We start from the raw sequence: 16,737 nt of genomic DNA on the forward strand, positions 1-16,737 counted from the left end.
ACACAGCTGATTCCCTCTCTCCCATTCTGCGTGAGACAAGCTGGGGAAATCTATTCGTCAGATTTTTCTAAAACAATTACTACAGTAATGACGTCAACTTCCCTCATTCCCTCAGGTAGGGAGGACCAGAGACATCAGGCAGAACGGTAGCCATTTCATTTTTTCCTTGGTTGTGCTCCAGGGAGTCTACTGTGTGTCTTCTACCTTACATCCATGAAGCCGAAATTGTGCTCTACTAGTTTTTCTTTCTTAAACTCAGGTTTATAATTAGGTCAACTTTGAAAGAAACTGGGAATGAAATTTTTTAAAATATCCAACCATCCAGTCATTCTTAAACAGCGACCATTTTTACTCCTATCATGTTCTCCCCTGCTCCGGGAGTGGGTAGACATACATGTGCATGATATGTGTATATGTAATTGTGATTACTGTGTAGACATGACTTTGAGGTTTCCTTTTCACATGATAGTATTTCAGAAACACATTTAAATACTTACAATTATCTGATTATTTTAATGGCTACATGATGTTTAATATTTCATTAGGTAAATATTGTGGCTCGAGTGAAGCAAGATAGAAGTGTCGCTTAGAAATCTCACTTTCCCACTAGGGCCTCCCATGGGACTAGTAGCCTGGGTGAGTCATTAAGGGTCTAAGCCCAACACTGTTTTCCTAGAACGATAAACTGATGATCAGTGGTATACCCAGAAGTGTTTGGCCTGACTGGACTGACTCGTGATAACCAAATTTCCAAATGAGTTTAATAGTTGATTGTCACATCTGTAAACACTAAGGTGATCGAACTCTTGGATCCAATAAGCACCTGTACTTCCTCTGGGAAAATGTATGATATGGGTTACAATGTGATTCTCTGGTTTCCTTGATTATTATTCAACTAGAAGACATTTTACTTCATGGTGTTTATCATTAAATCCAGTGCCTTGGGACTTCCCTGGTAGTCCAGTGGCTAGGGCTCCACGCTCCCAGTGCAGGGGGCCCGGGTTCAACCCCTGGTCAGGGAACTAGATCCCACATGCATGCTGCAACTAAGAGTTTGCATGCCACAGCTAAAGATCCCACATGCTGCAACTAAAGATCCTGCATGCTGCAATAAAGATGGAAGATTCCGCATGCCGCAGCTGAGACCCGGAGCAGCCGAATAAATAAATAAATAAAAGATCACGCTGTGTATTTAAAAAAATAGATTAAAAAAATAAATCCAGTGCCTTCATTTCAGCGACAGAGATATAATTTCTAAGTGACCTATGCACACAAGATGTTTGCTTAGCCTGCTTTTCCTCCTTAGCATTGCTGTAAACACACAGACCAATTTGTACTTCCTTAGCTACTCTCACAGCCTCTCAGGGTGCCACTTCTCTCAAGCAATATTTACAACAAATATGAGCTAGATGCTGAGGGGGCTAAAGGTTATCTCTGAGGTTATGCTCTTGTCCTCAGGTAACTCACAAAGTACAGATGGCAGGGAAATAAATATAAAGCCAACTATATATAGATTCCGTATGTTGTTAAAAGGATATGGCAGAAGGAGCAAGGAATGGGACAGAAGACACTGAGTTACTTTAGTCTTGAAAGATAAAGAGGATTTTGTTATGTGCAGATATTCTAAGCAGAAGGAAAGAAGAGAGAAGAAGGGGGGAATGCAGATAGATGTGATATATTTGGGGGGAAAATGGATGGGTATGGTTGGAAAATAGGGTGGGAACAAAGTATGGAAAGAGAACACAAGGCCAGGTTGTGGATGCTCTTGCATGCCCTACAAAGGACTTGAAGGAAATGCCTTTCTGTATGTAGCTTCTTTCTTCTTCAGAAATATGACTTTTAGATTCCTGGGCAGCATTTTTATTTCAAAAATATATGAGCAACTGAAGGCACAGAGATCTGTGAGTTCCTTGGGAAAGTTATATCCATTTTTTTTTTGGTATTGATAGAAATAAGTGTTTATACCCTTGATCTGGGAAGCTTACTACAAAACAACCTATTTGTGAGAGAAGGCAGTTTTACCTGCTGGCTTTTTTCCTGCTCATTAAGAAATCTCATCTGTTTTTACTAGTAGTGTTAGACCTTCCTATGTGCACCCTAGGTTATAGATAGAAAAGGCTCAGAGAGAAGGCTCAAATACCTGGGCATCTCTCCTAGGAATAAACTAATAAAACCTCACAGCTGAAGATCTCACTTCTCTTTTTTGTTTCTCACAGAGTGATGGGCTGGGTTCTCATTAGTGCATGTTGTCTGGATCTGTCTTCTGCTATTTTGAACAACCCAAACCTGAAGAGCCTGGACCTTGGGAACAATGACCTGCAGGATGATGGAGTAAGAATTCTGTTTGAGGCTTTGAGACATCCAAACTGCAATATTCAGAGGCTTGGGTGAGTTCAGTTTTCCATTAGGAAAATGATACCTATTTGGTGGCTTATACAGCTAGAAGAAATTTAGTATATGGAGAGATGATGAAAAATAAATGGGGCTAGAAGGTAAGTTATTCTCAGAAATGAGAATCTGAATTTCATATATACGGATCAGTATATTACATGTTATTAGTATAGAAGCCATATTTCACATTTCTTTGTGTCCCCCTTAGTACTTTGGACAGGGTATGTATTAAGTAAATAGCACTTAATTTAGGTCTTCCGTGTTCTGTCATCCTTAGATATTCCATCTGTCCTTGAATTACTTTTTCTTATTAAATCAAAGGTTTTACTAATCATTTTCTATCTGGAAAAATGCTGTCTGTGGTGTCAAGGAGCTTGCAATCTAATAAAATCTCGTCCTATGTTCTGAGTACTTTTTATGTTCAATGATGTATTGTTTAGATTTTTATTTTCTTTTTAAATCTTGAACTGATTGATATTGGCTAGTACATTTTTACTTATACAGCATGAATTATTGACCTCTGGGTCAAGAATTTTGCTCTACATGTGGGAAGCCTAGACACTATGATACGTCTTCCTGGCTCTTCCAAGAAAGTGCTGCTTTTCTATGTTTCCATTGTCAATTTATATATGTATTTTTCACAATTCTGATGTAACTTTGGGGTCTGAATTTTAATTTTATTCTGCTTGTAACCTAATAAGTTAGCCTATTACTGTTGAGTGGATGCTGGCAGGAGACGTAGAATCCTATCAGAGACAGAGGACTTCATTCCTCAGAGTATAGCCCCATAAGCATTGGGCATGTTTGTGTCAGTTTCCTGAGTGCCCCAGGTCCCACAGGGTTGATGTGGAAGACTTGGATGGATGCCTCCACATGCAGTGGGTTGCATTCCAGGAGAGGAACGCTGAGTTTGGGGAACTCACCATTTTATAGCAAGCAGAGAGCAAGCCTGCCCTTTGTCCTGGAGGGAGACATTTCTTCATCCCTCAAGGTTGCTCACTGCACACACATCCTAGGAAACAGCCAGGTAAAGTATTGTCAGGGCCTTGCATTTTTGTCAGTACAACATGTGGGAGAGTGAAATACCCATGGAAGAATGTCTCCCCAAAATATCCAACACTTTTCTGACACAATACAGTCTTCGCTTCTGGTGAATTTTCACGTGGATATGCCACTCCACTGGCCACTCTGATTAGTCTGACCAACAGAAGCTGGGACTAAATTTGTTCAGTTTGTCTCATGTGCCATTTAATTAAGGCTACTATCAACAGGACTCCAAGCACAGGATGAGGCCAAATTGTAGTACTGGTTTAAACCATGCCCCAGGGTCCTGGACTTAGCAGCTGAGTAACACCAGGAGGAACAATGGGTCTGGTTTTCCATTACAACTCATGAAAGGGAATTTAGAATGACCTGCTGCTCTTGGTGTCATTGGCAGTAAATAGAGGAGGCCAAAGATGGGCCAAAAACAACCCCTTCCCCGTTAAAGAGCCATTCAGTGGTCTACACTTCCCCACACGCACACACATAACCTGAAGGTGCACAGGTCGCTCCAGTGTGGGGTTTGTTGTTATATTTGATTTGGGTCACCATTACCTTGATTTGGTTATATCAGGTGGGCAGTGCCACTGAGTAGTTACAACTGCTTTGTTTGCCATATGTGACATAACCCACAGCTGTTCCCAGCATCAAGAGAGCTTTATGAATTCGTATCAGTCAGACTGAAGCAAAGTCATACTGTGTTTATACACACGAGAGGGGTCCACATTTGGGGTCTGCCATTGATGGCCTCAGCACAACAGAATATCTCAGGGTCTGCCATGTCTGTGTGAAATTTTCCATTCTCATAGCATGTGGACAGCATGACAACTGGACGGTGGGTCAGGTTGCCAGCCGCAGCTGCTGCTTGACACAAGCAGACCACATAATTATTTTGCCAGGCAGTAGTGTTGGATCTAGGGTGAAAAAGAGAGCCTTAGCTGTTCTCCCCACTCCCTGAACCTCCCAGGTTCTAAGGTGCTCCTTCCCCAGGTATTCGTGTTTCTAGTCTTCCCCCCAGCCATGAAGTCAGTGTGTCCCACCCCAGTGTCTATAACTTCGCTTTTTCTCTAATCATCTGCCACTGGCACCGAGGCCTTCAGTCCAGAGCACTCAGGTGGGAAAGGGACAAAAGCAATTTTACAACATTTATAGAAACCTGTTATATTCCACATCTTGGCTTGTAGGGGGAGTTGTCCAGCATTGTACTCAACCAAATGATCATTATCCTCATGACCTAGAGCCTTGTCAATCCAAAAGAGAATCCAGGGGCTTCCCTGGTGGCGCAGTGGTTGGGAGTCCGCCTGCCAATGCAGGGGACACCGGTTCATGCCCTGGTCCGGGAAGATCCCACATGCCGTGGAGCGGCTGGGCCCGTGAGCCACGGCCGCTGAGCCTGTGCGTCCGGAGCCTGTGCTCCACAATGGGAGAGGCCACAACAGTGAGAGGCCCTCGTACTGCAAAACAAACAAACAAACAAAAACAAAAAAACACAAGAGAATCCAGGCATCTGATCTGAATGAAGTTTGAATCCCAAAGACCCTTTTTGGCTGGCCTGCCACCTGGAGGGTGTACCAATCAGGGTGGCCTGGAGTTGCTGTTAGGGAAAGAAAAGCATCATGCTGAGGAATGGTCAGGATACAATCCTGAAACTTCAAAATAGTTTTTTATAGAACCTTCTATCCCTTTCATCCTAATCATTACCCAGGAGGTGGCCAAAAAGAGATGAGGCATTTCAGGGGATAGCCACATTTAGTGACCAAACTGCCCCACTAAGGAATGTAGACCAGGAGTTGGTGAGGGAGGTACAGTCAGTAATCTTTTTGATTTAATTTTGAGGGGCCAGTCCAGAGATTTTTTGCATATCTGAAATTGTCTTAGTTTTCTATGAACTTGAATCGCCGCTTGGTTGTGTTCATCATATTCTGGTTATCCTCTCAGGGTTCTGCAGAGTCTATTCCCTGCTAGCATTGACTCTTGTTGTAGAAAAGTCTGAAACCAGCTGATTCTTCCCCTTCAATATCCTTACTGGTTAAAAAGAATTTTTTTTGGCCTGTAATGTCCTTAGAATTTCTTCTTTGGCCCAATAATTAGTCTTGTGTTGAATTTTCTTTATCAATATTTTTTCTCATATGCCATTTAAGTCTGCAGATTGTGCTCTTTTTTCTGTAGCGTTTCCTATCTTTAGATTCTGCTTATCTATTTGTCTTATTTTTTTCAACATGCTTATGTTGGATCTCTTTTGTCTGTATTCCTTATCCATAATTTTCTTTAATCTTTTAAAACTCATTCTTCTTTTGCTGGATTTTTCTAACTCATCCTACATATTCCTAAGTGTATTTTTAGCAGTTGTGACTTCTTTTTGCTTCTTTTAATGTGACCTTCATTCTATAATTTTTATTTTTCTCTTCTGTTACTTTTAAGCTCTGCCAAATTATATTTTAAACATTTTCTTTATAAAATGTAAAATACAGAAAAATAAATAAAACTAATATTTTAAAAAAGCAAACGTGTATATAATCACACTCAGATTAGGAAATTGAATTTTCCCAGTAAACTAAATTCCGCTCAATCATCCCTCCCAAATCACAGCCTCTCTCCTCTTCAAGCAGTAAACCTCATCTTGACTTTTATAGCAGTAATTTATGTGTCTTCCTTTACAGTGAACCATAATATATGTAATCATAAACTCTATACTTGAAATTTGCTTGATTTTGAACTTTATAGACAGGGAATCATACTTTATGTATTCTTTTGTGTTATGATTTTCTTTTTGCTTAATGTTATGATTGTAGGAGTCATCCGGTTGTTTCACGTGGCTGTTCTCATTCATTTTTATTGCCGTAAAAGATTCCAATGAATGACCATATGATAAACTATTGCTATCCTAAAACAAATAGACTGCCAGATATTTCTCTGGCAAAAATAGGTTTATTGGGGATCAGCAGAGAATCGTAATTTGGGGACTGTAACCATAATGAGCCATGTGCAAGTCTCCACATGGCAAGGAAAGGAGAATGCGTTGATAGAGAGGAAAAGGAAGCTGGAAGCGCTACAGTAAACTAAGAGTCCACGGCTTTTCACTGGCTAAGTCCTTGCCAGGAAAGTCCTTCTTCCAGTTGGGCTCTGCTATCTTTGCAGGGTGTGAGAGCTCCCTCTTCTGGTCTCCCAACTCTACTTAATTGAGGTTTCTGTTTATTAGTTCTCCTCTACTATAGAACCATTCCATTGTTGGTGGACTTTCGGGTTGTTTTCATTTTTTTTCTTTAATGATTAGTGCTGCTCTGAGTATTTTAATACATAAATTGCGAGATGTGTACACATTTATGTAGGGTAAATAATTGAGTGGAATTGTTATATCATGGGGAAAATCCCCAAGGATTGTACCAATTTATTCTACCACTGGCAGTGTGTAAGAGTTCCTGTTGCACTCTATTCTTGTCAATTTTGTCAGACTCAATTTTTTAAATTTTAGCCAGTCGGGTGTGGTTTTAGCATATGGTTGTGTAGGACTGAATTTATTTCTTCTTTGAACTTTGTAGAAATTTCTGGTGAAGCTATATGATCTGGAGTTCCCTTTTTGTGGAGAGTTTTTTGACTTCTCACTCAATTTTTAAATAATTATATATTTATGTAGGTTTTCTCTTACTGAGTAATTTTTGGTAAGTGATATTATTCCTGTGATTTTATCCATTTCAGCTGAATTTTAAAACTTACTGGCAAGTGTCTAGTATTATTATATTATTAATCTGCTTAATTTCTAAATCATCTCTAGTGTTTAGATAGCTAGTCATGTTTCATATTTCCTTCTTTTCCAGCAGGCTTCAGGTTATGATTTTCCTTCAAATCACTGCATTAACTTCACCAGACAAGTTTTGATATTATCTGTAGTGTTTTCTTATTTTGAGTCTAAAATAGTTAACTTCCCTTATGACTTTTTCTTCAACCCATGGATTATTCTAAAGTGTACTCCGTAATTTTCAAACATAAGAGGGGTTTCTTATTATCTTTTTATATTTAATCTCTAGCACTGTAGTTTGAGAACATACTATGCATGATTTCAATTTTAAAAAATTTGTTGACATTTATTTCATGGCCCAGTTTTTATATGTGTTCCAAAGTGTGCTTAAAAAGAATATGAAGAGTTGTGGGTTGCGGTATTTTGTATCAGTTAAGATTGTTAATTCTGTTGCTCAAATCATCTGGTATTTTTAGTGATTTTTTCCCAGATAATTCGATTATTGTGAAAAATACATTAAAATATCTGTTATAATTACAGATTTGTGTATTTCACTTTGTAGTTCTGTTAGTTTTTATTTTCTATATTTTGAGACTTTTATTAGAGACTGCAAATGATTATGTTTCCTGATGAATTCTTGATAACCTTTCATGTCTTATAATGCTTTTAACCCTAAGGTTTATTTTGTGTGATATTTATGTACCTTGTGTCATAATTAGTGATATTGTTGCTCCACCACATTAATGTGTATTCCATGTGGGCAGTAACTGAAAAATATGTTTATATACTCAGCACTTATATAGGCACTCAAATGTTGAATGGCTAGATAAACAGAAGGTGAAAATTAAAATTAGTTGGTAGGGGGGATCATCAGGTCCGAAAGGTTGAGTTTAACATACTTCATCAGTTTATATATTTTTTAATTTATTTTTTTATTGAAATATAGTTGATTTGCAGTGTTGTATTAATTTCTGCAGTACAACAAAGTGACTCAGTTATACACATATATGCATTCCTTTTTGTGTTCTTTTCCATTATGATTTATCCCAGGATACGGAATATAGTTCCCTGTGCTATACAGTAGGACGTTGTTGTTTATCCATTCTATATGTAATAATTTGCATATACTAACCCAGAACTCCCAGTCCATCCCTCTCCCAGCCTCCCTCCCCCTTGGCAACCACAAGTCTGTTCTCTATGTCTGTGAGTCTCTTTCTATTTTGTAGATAGGTTAATTTGTGCCATATTTTAGATTCTGCATATAAGTGATATCATATGGTACTCGTCTTTCTGACTTACTTCACTTAGTATGACAATCTCTAGGTCCATCCGTGTTGCTTCAAATGGCATTATTTCATCCTCTTTTATGGCTGAGTAGTATTCCATTGTGTATATATACCACATCTTCTTTATCCATTCATCTGTCGATGGACATTTAGGTTGCTTCCATGTCTTGGCTATTGTAAATAGTGCTACTATGAACATAGGGGTACATGTATCTTTTTGAATTATAGTTTTGTCTGGATATATGCCCAGGAGTGGGATTGCTGGATCATATGGTAATTCTATTTTTAGTTTTCTGAGGACCCTCTCTACTGTTTTTCATAGTAGCTCACCAATTTACACTCCCAAACCAACAGCACAGGAGGCTTCCCTTTTCTCCACACTCTCTTCAGCATTTGTTATTTGTAGAGTTTCTAATGATGGCCATTCTGACTAGTGAGAGGTGGAACCTCACTGTAGTTTTGATTTGCATTTCTCTAATAATTAGCCATGATGAGCATCTTTTCATGTGCCTATTGGCCATCTGTATGTCTTCTTTGGACAGATGTCTATTCAGGTCTTCTGCCCATTTTTCGACTGGGTTGTTTATTTTTTTGTTGTTGAGTTGTATGAGCTGTTTGTATATTTTTGAAATTAAGCCCTTGTTGGTCACATCGTTTGCAAATATTTTCTCCCATTCCATAGGTTGTCTTTTCTTTTTTTTATGGTTTCCTTTGCTGTGCAAGAGCTTGTAAGTTTGATTAGGTCCCATTTGTTTATTTTTGGTTTTATTTCTATTGCCTTGGGAGATCGACCTAAGAAAACATTGGTACGATTTATGTCAGAGAATGTTTTGCCTATGATCTCTTCTAGGAGTTTTATGATGTCTTTTATATATTTAAGTCTTTAAGCTATTTTGAGTCTATCTTTGTGCATGGTGTGAGGATATGTTCTAACTTCATTGATTTACATACAGCTGTCCAACTTTCCCAGCACCACTTGCTGAAAAGACCATCTTTTTCTCATTTTATATTCTTGCCCCCTTTGTCGAAGATTAATTGACTGTAGGTGTGTGGGTTTATTTCTGGGCTCTATTCTGTTCCGTGGATCCAGTTCATGGTATTATATTGTCTATGGTTTATGCAAGGGCCTTCTGTCAACTATTGGTTGGTTGATTAGTTGGGTAATTTATATCCATTAACCATGTCCCCTTCTCACCTATAGGCAACTTACCTAATGTGTTTGAAATATGCCATAGAACTATATGTACCTTATAAAAGATGCAATGTTATTTTTAGAGGTATGAAATTTTTGCATAAATGGCATGGTGCCATTTATATACCTTACCTTTTTTTCCCTTAATTTCTTTAAAATACACAGGACATTTAAAAAAATATATTAAAAAAATTTCTTTTTCATATTATTTTTCATTGTGGTTTATCATAGTATATTGAATATAGTTCCCTGTGCTATACAGTTAGGACCTTGTTGTTTATCCATTCTATATATAATAGTTTGGACCTGCTAGTCCCAAACTCCCAATCCAACCGTCCCCCACTTCCCCTCCCCCTTGGCAACCAAAGACTGTTCTCCATGTCTGTGAGTCGGTTTCTCTTTTGTAGGTAAGTTCATTTGTGTCATATTTTAGATTCCACATATAAGTGATATCATATGGTATTTCTTTCTCTTTCTGACTTACTTCACTTAGTATGATAATCTCTGGTCCAGCCACGTTGCTGCAAATGGCATTATTTCATTCTTTTTTATGGCCGAATAATATTCCATTGTATATATGTACTACATCTTCTTTATCCATTCCTCTGTCGATGGACATTTAGGTTGTTTCCATGTCTTGGTTATTGTATATCTTGCCTTTTAACACTCAATACCATATTTCTAAAATCTACTTATGTTGCTCCATATATATATATATATATATATATATATATATATATATATATATATATTTTTTTTTTTTTTTTTTTTTTTTTTTTTCCAGTACGCAGGCCTCTCACTGTCGTGGCCTCTCGTGTTGTGGAGCACAGGCTCCGGACGTGCAGGCTCAGCGGCCATGGCTCATGGGCCCAACCACTCTGTGGCATGTGGGATCTTCCCGGAATGGGGCACGAACCCATGTCCCCTGCATCGGCAGGCGGACTCTCAACCACTGTGCCACCAGGGAAGCCCGATAAATGCTTCATTTTGTGAGCAGCTTGCGGGATCTTAGTTCCCTGACCAGGGTTGGACCAGTGATTGAACTCCGGCCCATGGCAGTGAAAGCACCAAGTCCTAACCACTGGACTCCCAGGGAATTCTCAATACATGCTTCTTATCAAGGGGATTTCTAACAAATTTTCAGATAAAGGAAAATTCTTTTGCTTTTTAAACTAAATTTCAGAGCATTACAGAGGAAGATAACTTTTCCATTTCATTTTATAAGGTTAGAAAAACTTCAATAATAGAACTTACAAAGATAAATTTACAATTGAATGTCACTTATGAATATATATGCAAAGATCAAATATATTTGAAAATTAATTCTAACAGTTAAAATATACCATGATTCTTATGATTTATAACAGAAGTACAAGAGAGGACACGTATTAGTTGACTGATGGAGAAAGACCAAATAACCACCTTAATATATTATATGTTGAAAAGGCATTTAATAAAATTTAGTCTTTTTGGTCAGGTACTTCCATAACATAAGGACTGTTTACCCTGAGCTAACAATATACTAGAAGCAATGCCACTTACATTTTGAAAACATGCCTGGTATCACTGCTATCAGGTAACCCATGACCAGGATTAGGGTGAGGCAAGTGAGGCACTTATTCTCAGGGTTGTGCAAGTTCAGGGTCAGACACTGTCTTTATTTAAATTTTTAATATTTGGTTATCATGGATATTTTTGCACTAATTTTGATTTTAAAAATATTCCCTAAAATATTATTTATCTTGATTACTGAATTTTTTTGGCATCTTCTCAAATTTGTGCATCAGGCAAACCACTCCCCTCATCCTAAACAGAGCTCTGTGTTAGGGATGGTTTGCAATTTTATCAATAAATAGTGTAGTTAAGGAGTCAAATAGGATAGTCAAAGAATCAAATAGGGTGGTCAAAACAAATGTTGGATTTGTTGATTCTTTACATTTTGTCTGTTTTCATTTTATAAATTTATTTTGTAAATTCTTATTTTATCATTTCTGTTATCTTTGAATTTTTGTCAGTATGCTAACTTTTTTTTTTTTTTTTTTTTTGCGTTACGCGGGTCTCTCACTGTTGTGGCCTCTCCCGCGGCATGTGGGATCTCCAGGACCAGGGCACGAACCTGTGTCCCCTGCATCGGCAGGCAGACTCTCAACCACTGCGCCACCAGGGAAGCCTGATAACTTCTCAAGTTAGATTCTTATTGACTTCCAACCTTTTCTTTTATTACAAGCATTAAGAATATAAATTCCCTTCTATTTACATTTTAGCTGAATTTCCATGCTTGACCATGGAGTCTTTTTTGTTTATTGAAGTACAGTTGATTTACAACATTATATAAGTTTCAAGTGTACAACATAGTGATTCACTATTTTTAAAGGTTATACTTCATTTATAGTTGTTATAAAATAATTGGCTATACTGTTGTACAATATATCCTTGTAGCTTATTTATTTTATACATAGTAGTTTGTACGTCTTAATATCCTGCCCCTATATTGCCCCTCCCTTCTTCTGTCTCTCCCCACTGATAACCACTACTCTGTTCTCTGTATCTTTGAGTCTCTTTCTTTTTAGTTATATTCACTAGTTTTATTTTTCAGATTTTATGTATAAGTGATATCATACAGTATCTGTCTTTCTCTCTCTGACTTTTTTCACTAAGCATAATACCCTCCAAGTCCATCCAGTATATGGAATATTTTAATTAGCATTCATGTCCAAATATTTTGATTTACATGAATTTTTTTTTTCTGTGACCCACATGTCACACAGAAGTATGCTTGTACATTTCCAAACTTAGGCATTTTTTTAACATCTTTATTGGAGTATAATTGCTTTACAATGGTGTGTTAGTTTCTGCTTTATAACAAAGTGAATCAGCTATACATATACATATTTCCCCATATCTCCTCCCTCTTGCATCTCCCTCCCTCCCACCCTCCTTATCCCACCCCTCTAGGTGGTCACAAAGCACCGAGCTGATCTCCCTGTGCTATGCAGCTGCTTCCCACTAGCTAGCTATTTTACATTTGGTAGTGAGTATACATCAACGTTATTCTCTCACTTTGTCCCAGCTTACCGTTCCCCCTCCCCGTGTCCTCAAGTCCATTCTCTACATCTGTGTCTTTATTCCTGTCCTGCCCCTAGGTTCTTCATGACCTTTTTTTTTTTTTAAGATTCCATATATATGTGTTAGCATATGGTATTTTTCTCTTTCTGACTTACTTCACTCTGTATGACAGACTCTAGGTCCATCCACCTCACTACAAATAACTCAAATTCGTTTCTTTTTATGGCTGAGTAATATTCCATTGTATACACGTGCCCCATCTTCTTTATCCATCCATCGGTTGATGGACATTTAGATTGCTTCCATGTCCTGGCTGTTGTAAATAGTGCTGCACTGAACATTGTGGTACATGACTCTTTTTGAATTATGGTTTTCTCAGGGTATATGCCCAGTAGTGGGATTTCTGGGTTGAATGGTAGTTCTATTTTTAGTTTTTTAAGGAACCTCCATATTGTTCTCCATAGTGGCTGTATCAATTTATATTCCCAGCAACAGTGCAGGAGGGTTCCCTTTTCTCCACACCCTCTCCAGCATCTATTGTTTGTAGATTTTTTGATGATGGCCATTCTGACTGGTATGAGGTGATACCTCATTGTAGTTTTGATTTGCATTTCTCTAATGATTAGTGATGTTGAGCATCCTTTCATGTGTTTGTTGGCAATCTGTATATCTTCTTTGGAGAAATGTCTATTTAGGTCTTCTGCCCATTTTTGGATTGGGTTGTTTGTTTTCTTTCTATTGAGTTGCATGAGAGCCATTTTTAAAGTTACCTTTTTGTTATTGTTTTTAACCTAATAGAGTTCAGATAATGTGAAAATGTTGTTTGAAATTAGTTAAGATATAATTCATGGCCTAGTATATAATCAATTTTCTATGTGTGCTTGAAAAGAATATGTATTTTCCCATGACTGAGTGTGTGCACATGTGTATATATCCATTAAATCAAGCTTTTTAATTATGCAGTTCAGATCATCTTGTACTAATTTTTGTTGCTCAATCTATAAATTATTGAGAACATTTTCTTTAAATCTTTTAATATGATGGAAAAGTTTATTTTCTTATAGTTCTTTAAAAGTTTCCTTTAGATATTTTGAGGCTATGGTATTGGGTAAATGTGGTAGAGGTATGTCACAGGCCGCTGTGAGCTCACATGCTTTCAGCTTAGCAACCAAGGGGAAAAGATCTCTTTTATTCCCCTGCTTTAGTTTAAAATGTCTTCCAAAGACTCTAATTCGTCCATTGTGGATCCAGTGATGCAGTTAAATAATTTTTGAGGATTTCAAATCATGGCTCTTTCTAAATCATGGCCCTTTGGTTATACAAATGCAAAATGAACTCTTGTCAAAGAATATTATCAATTCATTAGTAAGGGAACCAGTGAGATGCAGCTTTACAAAGCATTTGACGAACAAGTGTTTATATATCCATCATGAATAGCATTTAAAAATTTTTAAATTTTATTTTGGAGTATAGTTGATTTACAATGTTGTGTTAATTTCAGGTATATAGCAAAGTGATTCAGTTATAAATATACATATATCTATTCTTTTTCAGATTCTTTTCCATATAGGTTATTATAGAGTATTGAGTAGAGTCTCCTGTGCTATTACAGTAGGTCCTCTTTGATTATCTATTTTATATACAGTAGTGTATATATGTTAATCCCAACCTCCTACTTTATCCCTCCCCTCCCCCTTTCCCCTTTGGTAACCATAAGTTTGTTTGTGAAGCCTGTGAGTCTGTTTCTATTTTGTAAATAAGTTCATTTGTATCAATTTTTTTTAGATTCCACATATAAGTGATATCATATGATATTTGTCTGACTTACTTCACTTAATATGATAATCTCTAGGTCCATCTATGTTGCTGCAAATGGCATTATTTCATTCTTTTTTTTATGACTAATATTCCATTGTATATATGTACCACATCTTCTTTATCTATTCATCTGTTGAGGGACATTTAGATTGCTTCCATGTCTTGGCTACTGTGAATAGTGCTGCACTGAACATTGGAGTGCAAGTATCTTTTTGAAGTATAGGTTTCTCTGGATATATGCCCAGGAGTGGGATTGCAGGATCATATAGTAAATCTATTTTTAGTTTTTTAAGGAGCCTACATTCTGTTCTCCATAGTGACTGTACCAATTTACATTCCCACCAACGGTGTAGGAGGGTTCCCTTTTCTCCACACTCTCTCCAGCATTTGTTTGTAGAATGAAAGGCATTTTTTTTTAAAGTTAGAATAACATTCTAAGGTAAATACAAAACTGATTAATGTCCTACAAGGCAGTAAATGATAAACTTTGGGATTATCTTTTCCATCACAGAGGAAATTTGCACTGATCGAGGACAAGAATTATTTGCATTGCTATCAGGTCTCTGTAAGATAATCTTTACCCTTACAAAGTTGTGAATCTTCTGATCAATAGAATTGAGAGTCAGAGAACTGTTAAAAACATAAGCAGAGGCAAATCAAAAATTTTAAGAGTTTATTTAAAGAAAAAACTAAATACGGCAGTGCCAAACCAGAAATGTTTAGGAGCACTCCACCGGACAGGAGCTAAGGGAAAGGCTTTTATAGAGAAGAGGCAGACGCAAAACTGGAAAATTATTTGACTGGCTAAAGCTTAAGCATTTTCCTTATCTGGAAAAGCCCAGTTGGCTGTGATTGGTTGTCCTTAGGTTTCGATTTCTTAACCTTGAGGCATGTATAGGTTTCTGTTTTGGTTTGTTTAGTAGGCCCTAAGGTATTAGAACCACCTCAGTCTATTGGCCTCCTTGTTTAACTAATCTGACATAAAGATACACACCCCTAGAAAATAAGATAATCCCCGGCCTGCTAGACAATGCCTAGAACTACAGTGAAAGGACACTCAGTAATACCAGTAATACCTTTTGCCAATTTTTTTTTTTTTTTTTTTTTTTTTGCGGTACGCGGGCCTCTCACCGCCGTGGCCTCTCCCGTCGCGGAGCACAGGCTCCGGACGCGCAGGCTCAGCGGCCATGGCTCACGGGCCCAGCCGCTCCGCGGCATGTGGGATCTTCCCGGACCGGGGCACAAACCCGTGTCCCCTGCATCGGTAGGCGGACTTTCAACCACTGCGCCACCAGGGAAGCCCCTTTTACCTATTTTTAAGTTTTGGATGATTTTTCTTGACAATGCTCACCTCTTAGAACAGTGGATCTCAACTCTGGTTGGTGATGTGGCCACCAAGGGGACATTTTGGTTGTCACAAGTGAGGGTTGCTCCTGGCATCAAGTCGTGTTCCACACCTCAAGTGGATCTGAAATCAAAGGATTTGGGATTTCGTCCTGTTACTATCGGTTACAGGTTCTGTGATGTTGGCAGGTATTTAGTATTTTCACACTTGGAGTTATCTATAACATGGAGGCTAAAAAAAGATTTATGTCTCACTAACATTCTTTATTCTTAGCTGGGGAGAAAATGAACTTTGGGTTGAAGGAGGAGGGAGAAGGTCTGAAGGACAACCATCTATACCCTACTGTGATACTGTGATTTATAATAAAATAAATTTTAGTCTTTTTCCACAGTTCCTGGCTCACGGCTCCCAAAACCCTTAGAATTTCCTCATTGATAAGAACAATGGGAGCATCTTTTGTTCTAATATTTCATCTTTTGTCCTCAGTTTCTGAAATAGCTTCAGAGCCATACAGGTGAAAAGGGTAATCCATAACAAGCCCTTTCAGCCACACCTGAGTTGTTTCTGAGGTGACAGTGGGAAACCCCTTATGGATGGTGGAGCTGGTGGCCAGGGGCACCAACCAGTTAAAGGGTTGGAACTTTCAATCACACCTCCTGTAATCAGGGATGAGGGGGTAGGTGTAGAGGTTGACTCAGTCACCAGTGGCCAGTGGTTTAATCAATCATGCCTATACAAAGGAGCCTCCATAAAAACCCAAAAGGGAGGGATCTGGAGAACTTCCAGGATGGTAACCAGAACACATCCACCTGCCAGGCCTCCAACTCCTTGGGGACAGAAGCTCCTGCTGTGCAGGACCTAT

The 16,737-nt window shown here is 38.0% G+C and overlaps 1 protein-coding gene across 1 annotated transcript in view; it reads left to right on the top strand.

Moving 5' to 3' along the window:
* Window positions 1-16,737, top strand: part of NLRP14 (NLR family pyrin domain containing 14) — a 44,291-nt gene that overhangs the window by 16,127 nt on the left and 11,427 nt on the right. Inside the window, 3 exon segments of the mRNA XM_060019675.1 lie at window positions 2,217-2,387; window positions 13,777-13,835; window positions 15,889-16,063. Of these exon segments, the coding sequence (XP_059875658.1) occupies window positions 2,217-2,387; window positions 13,777-13,835; window positions 15,889-16,063 (405 nt within the window).

This window comes from Delphinus delphis, chromosome 8 (assembly GCF_949987515.2).
Source record: "Delphinus delphis chromosome 8, mDelDel1.2, whole genome shotgun sequence".
Lineage (NCBI taxonomy): Eukaryota > Metazoa > Chordata > Mammalia > Artiodactyla > Delphinidae > Delphinus > Delphinus delphis.